This window comes from Brachyistius frenatus, unplaced genomic scaffold, assembly GCF_029030835.1.
Source record: "Brachyistius frenatus isolate BFR_SWC_R1_liver_20210118 unplaced genomic scaffold, ASM2903083v1 Contig_502, whole genome shotgun sequence".
NCBI classification, from domain to species: domain Eukaryota; kingdom Metazoa; phylum Chordata; class Actinopteri; family Embiotocidae; genus Brachyistius; species Brachyistius frenatus.
The window spans coordinates 12017-17874 of NW_027211101.1; the positions used below are offsets into that span (position 1 = coordinate 12017).

At 47.4% G+C, this 5858-nt stretch overlaps 1 protein-coding gene across 1 annotated transcript; it reads right to left on the reverse strand.

Moving 5' to 3' along the window:
• Nucleotides 1-2438: 2438 nt before the first annotated feature.
• LOC138614438 (Krueppel-like factor 2) lies at nt 2439-5477 on the reverse strand. Its single transcript, XM_069687906.1, has 3 exons — nt 5045-5477; nt 3712-4708; nt 2439-3610 (listed from the first exon to the last, which is right to left on the reverse strand). The coding sequence occupies exons 1-3, from the start codon at nt 5114-5116 to the stop codon at nt 3435-3437; spliced, it is 1245 nt and encodes a 414-aa protein (XP_069544007.1). The 5' UTR covers nt 5117-5477; the 3' UTR covers nt 2439-3434.
• Between the last annotated feature and the right edge of the window lie 381 nt (nt 5478-5858).

Genomic DNA, 5858 nt, shown 5'->3' on the forward strand with positions numbered 1-5858 from the left:
GCAGCTCTCCGTCACCTCCTTCAGTCAGACTGCAGCTCTCCGTCACCTCCTTCAGTCAGACTGCAGAGAAACGGCAACACGAAAACACGTGAGGCCGCAGCACAGAGCTTCCCACGCTCCGCGGGCAGCCGCCCTCCTGCACCCAGCTGAAAAAGTGAAATGAAAATGTTCCATTTTTCACTTGAGTAAATGTACTAATCATAGAAGCAGGGGTTCCTCTTTTCTCACGGCTGGCACGAGGAGATCACACTGACATGTGGCCTTTCACAACCAAAATAGGCACAAGCCTTCTGACTGCTGCAGCAGTGTAAAGTGTCAGCTGGAGGAGTTTCAGTGTCAACACAAAGAAACCTCTGAAATGTCAAATTTACAGTTAAAAGATGATCCGAGTTCTTGGTCGTTTGGGCTTCTTGGCTCTGAAGCTGACCATTTTAACAACTGTACTTTTTATTGGTGCATCGGTTGACATTTTACTAAACTTATGTGACGCGATTGCACGAAATGAATAAGAAACAAAATAGATTCACGGCTGCCGACCTGTCCTGAAAACAAATCACCATGTTTCACTCTCGTTTGACTGAGTCTTTCAGCTGCTAACAGAGTTACACAGGCCGACACTGAGGGGCCACGAGGATCCACCGAGACACCAGGTGGGTTCCAGTGGTCACAACAAGGTGTGGAGCTCTACTAGCCTCCTAACGGTTCGCGCCTCCTCGTGCTCCGTGCTCATGCTGCACTGTTCATGTACAACGGGAAGTGTGAACATAGTGATCGACCTCTTGCTGCTGCCGACAGTGTCAGAAAAGGGGAGAGCGGATGGTTTTATGAAAGAAAAACCTTCAACGCCTGCACTTCTCTGAGCTGTTCGTAGTCGTAGAACATAATTACAGTAGTTCATATTTCATTAGCCCCCCTCCTCTTCCTCCACGTACTCACCTCCTCCTCTTCCTCCGTCCTTCTGTCCATTGTTGAGATGAACAACCTGCACTCAGAACTGACTAATATTGTTTTTTGTAAAAAGTGTGATCAGTTTTGAGTCATTGTGTTTAAGCTCAGACACCTGAGCTTTAATTGTGTTCAACTTTTGCTTCCTGTGGTTGCCATTATGCACCACAAGTGCATCACAGTGTAAATGGTGTTTAAGTGAGTGAGAATGTGTTTCGAGTTTTGCAAAAAAGACCTGATGAGATCTGCTAACTGTGTCTAACTCAGTGAAAACAGTTTATGGTTTCGCCAAAAGCGTTTGTGATTGAATAAATGGGTTCAGGCTGCTGAGTGTTTGGTTCAGAAGAGGGGTTTTGGTGTTTTAGATATTCAGAAAAACTGTAATGACTTTCCACATGTTTTATCTTTTATCACTGACTCCTGTTGCAGCACAACAACACAATCATTCCTGATGTTACCTTTCACCTCTGACTACCAGCTCTGTAAGAGGGGGGGGCAAACACTATCTTACATCTTTTCTTTGGAAAAAAAAAAGAGTACCAAACTGAATTTCTTTAATTGTGAGTGGATAAATGGTCTGGACATGCAGTGGTAACAGTGTCTCTGTCTGAAAGCCCCCCCGAACACACTCGGGCAGATGCTTCTCTACATTCCTCCTGAACTTTCCTTTATCCCTGTGTTTATTTGAGACCGTGTTTGTCTTTCTTTTTCACCACTCCATCCCTCCCACTCATTGTGGTTTGCCCCCATGCCCCGACGCAGCTCCCATCTATATCCAGCCTCTGTAATTATGTCAATGTAATGTTTGTATTTATAGGCGGCTGCCACAGAGCTCTGGCAGCCGCTGCGTCGCAGCTGGGAAGCATCAGGGTGATGCTGCGAGGCGCTCCGAGCTTTGGCCTGGAACCGGACCGGCCTCAGAGGATAGCTCACCTGTCACGAACTGCCCAGTCCATTAAAACAGAACTATAAACGTCTTATTGTTCATTACACGTCCTGAAATGGAGCCTGACAGAATCTATGTGAATATGTTTGGAATCTGGAAGAAGATTTCTCCTCTGAACCTGGCATAGTGAAAAAACCAAATAAACATGTTTCAGATGTTCTGATCTTTGCCTTTTCCTGTCCTCTTTTACCTCTTTGGACATGTGGGATATTTAGATGGAACATTAATGTGGACAGCCTAATGTGGATGTTCCCTCCTCAGATAGTTTCATTTTCATTTCCAAGAACAACAACTCCTTAGGTTTGTCTTGGGGCCTCCAGATCTCTGTCATTAAGCCCTATATGAGCTGGTAAAATGTAAACTTGCATGTGTGTGTGTGTGTGTGTGTGTGTGTGTGTGTGTGTGTGTGTGTGTGTGTGTGTGTGTGTGTGTGTGTGTGTGTGTGTGTGTGTGTGTGTGTGTGTGCGCGCGCAGTACATCACACCAGGTTTTATATTATTCCAACCCTCTATCCAAATCTTTGATAATCACACTCAGGACTCAGAAATCATGTCGTCCATTTAGTTTAATATATACATTAAAATAAACTATTTACAATATATAAAAAGGTTCTATTTACAAGGCAGTACATTGATTCAAGACACAAACAAACACATCTTATTGCCAGAGACTGTGTAGCCTTTTGTCAATCAGGTGGAGCTGAGATGGCAGGCACTTCTGTGAGACTGGAAGACCCTGACTTCAAATACTAACAGACACGACATTCAGTTCAAGACTTCGAGGAGGACAGAAGGGCAGTTTTGGAACAAAACCTTGTCTCAAAGCTTATTTCATGTGCTGCTTTCAATATAACACACAGAGGAAAACTTTGGTTGTCTTTTTGCCAGTAGAAGGTGTGGCACTCGTAAAGTGTGTAATAATGCGATATAGAAGGCACTAATGATGAAAACACAAACAAAGCATCACTCTTCAAAGGATTGTCTGCTTCCAGTCGCTTCAGTGGCATGTGCCCGACATGTTGAGTGGATTGTTCCTTTAATTTGTTGTCCATAAACAGCATTTCTTGAAAAAAACAAAACAACAACAACAACGTAGTACCAGCTACATAAAAACACTGTGAACAGAATTCTTCTGTTTCTGTCAGATCTGCCTGTGTTTGCTTGTTTGGGGTTTGCTTGTTTGGGGTTTGCTTGTCACTTAAATTCACAAAAAGAACATTTAAATAGATTTTTCATTTGCGTTGTCTTATTTTTCTTTTTAACAGACTAATCTGTGAGCGTCTCATCTTAATGTTTAATTAGCCCCAATGAAAAGTCACTATAATATTCCTATAATATATATGGATATTATAGTGTAGTAAATAGTGGCCTCATCATACTGTATGGCAGCTTATGTACCACTATACTTAATACTCCTACAGGAACCTGCATCCATACATCTGCATAGCATCCTTCTACAGCTGATCGTAGGATTATTATAGTTCTTCTTATCGGGTTGTGCATAGAAGTCCTCGTCTGTTTCCTGTCGTCCTTCAGGCCTTTCCTCACATGTGCCTTTTCATGTGCAGCGCCAGGTGGTCAGACCGGGAAAAAGCCCGCTCACACAGGTGACACTGGAACGGCCGGTGTCCCGTGTGCTTCCGGAAGTGACGCGTGAGCTCGTCGGAACGAGCAAACTTCCAGCCACAACCCTCCCAGCTGCAGTGGTATGGTTTCTCTCCTGTAAGCAGAAAGAACAACCGTGACTGACGATAAGAGGGAGGCTGGTAATGATGTGTGTAGAAATGACGCTTCCACCACGTTGACCCTTGCAGATCTTACCTGTGTGCGTCCGCAGGTGCGCCTTCAGGTGGGAACTCTTGGTGTACGTCTTCCCACAGCCAGTGAAAGTACAGGTGTGCGTCGCAGTCCGTTTCCTCGGCCAGGACCGGCGACCCCTCTTCGGCTTGGTGTCCATCAACTCCAGTGGGGATGACGGCGGGGTGAGCAGCACCCGCTGACCGGCCGCCGGCTGCTGCTGCATGCTAACGGCCGCGTCCTCTCCGAACATGCCGGGGAACTGGTGACGGTGGTGAGCCGCGGGGAAGGGGAGCTGCATCCCCGCGTGCTGGTGAGGAAACCCCCCGGGCGCGCTGCGGTGGTGAGGGTGGAAGCTCTGCGGGAACGTCAGCGAGGTGGAGGTGCACATCTGGGGCTGCTGGCACTCAGAGCTCATCAGGTCGTCCGGGCTGAGCGGCGGGGTCATGCTGCCCATCGCTGCCTGCGGGGAGTTGGCCAGCCGGGGCTGCTGCTCATACGGCATCATGCAGGAGACGTTGCCTTCGTGTTTGATTTTCGTGCAGCTCTGAGGCACCAGACCCATGACGGGTCCGTACGTGTCCATTGAGGCGGGCTCAACTTTAATGCTTGGGTGTTCGGGGAATAAATCCTGAGAGGTATGGAAAGGCGTGGAACTGATCAAGAATCTCCCCTGGATACTGGGGCTGCTCCCGGGGAGGAAGCTGCTGTCCACGTCGGAGCGAAGGAGCTCCGCCATCAGGCTGCTGTAGGGCGGTGGAGGGCTGCTGATGTCTGGGACAGAGGTGTAATTGGCCGGCTGCTGGGGCATCCCGGTGTGCTGCTGCTGATACACGGACACCCCGGACTCCTGAAGTCGATAGGACTCTGTTAACGTCCCGACAACTGGCGCGCTGTCGGAGCCGGCGGTGTTTGCGAGAATAAATTCAAGATCCAAGAACTTGTCCAAGTCCTCTTCATCTTTTCTGCGCAGGCAGCTGCTGTCGGTGTCGGGCGCGCCGCTCATGACGCCCTTCCACCTCTGCAGCGGGGATGAAGGAGCACAGTTAGTTCGTTTCAAAATGTAGAGGTTCTTTTCACAGCCCTATCAGATGACTCATTTGACTAATTCACGTCAGTAGAATAAACACCGAGAAAGGCTGAATATTATCAAGAAACAAACATTATAACAGAGAACGACTTCAACTGCTGCTTAAAAAAAAAATTCTGAATCCAAAGTTTAAAAACTTAAAAACATTACGACAAGATACCACGTGTGTTATTAAATGTCCGGCTGATAACAGCAAAACAAGTGCATGAAGCTGCATAAACCACCACATCGCACTGCAAAAGTAAATATATAAAGAGCGCAACTTACATCTTCCCAGCATTTCTCCTTGTGGTTTGCAAACGTAGAGATTGATGGTAAAATGATCCCACTCAAGGCCATTTCCACGCGTTATTATAAATATCTGAAATATTCCTTAATTATTGAGAAAAGGCACTTTTTCTGTTTTAAAGAAAGTCACAAGTGTCCGCTGAGTCTCCAGAAAAAGCTACAGAGCGCGTTACTTCTTCTGCCGTCCGATGTGCTGCTGCTTCTCCCTCCTGTGCAGCTGAGCGTCTGGAAGGAACTGCTTTCTTCGAAGTATCGCAGCACAAATTAGACCAATGCGAGGCTGGGGTAAGGAAGCGCGTCCAGGATGGGGACACTGCGCACCAACCAGCCCCCTAAATATAGCCTCGGTATAAAAGTCCGAGTTTTCCTGAGAGTCAGAGACACAGAGCTGGTGAGAGAGTCGGAGGAGGACTGTTACGGAATGCTCTCTCCGCCTTGCTGCGGGCAGCTACTTAACCTTCGCTGGGAGGAGAACTGCCCGCCCCTCCGTCAAACCTGTCCAACAACTGGCAGGGCAGAGAGGGAGAGAGACCGCCCCGTACCCGCACTAAAGGACAAAAATAAGCAATTAACACGTTGTTGAAAAATGAGCAACGAAAACGATACTGAAGGGGCACACAAGCTTCACGAAGAGGAAGCAATAGGCTGCAGGTGCCGTGCGTATTCGCATTTGGCCACAGCGCGCTTTTACGCACACAAAGACTGCGGCATTTCCCCCAATAATTACCGTGTTCTGGCATGTTTGCTTCATTTATTTAATTGTTTTACTGGGTATATGACAACAACAAACACA

Coding starts and splice junctions, on each gene's coding strand:
- LOC138614438 (XM_069687906.1), bottom strand. CDS start 5,116: ATGGCCTTGAGTGGGATCATTTTACCATCAATCTCTACGTTTGCAAAC. Junction 4,709..5,044: donor AGGAGAAATGCTGGGAAGAT/GTAAGTTGCGCT, acceptor TCCCCGCTGCAG/AGGTGGAAGGGCGTCATGAG. Junction 3,611..3,711: donor GCACCTGCGGACGCACACAG/GTAAGATCTGCA, acceptor TTCTGCTTACAG/GAGAGAAACCATACCACTGC.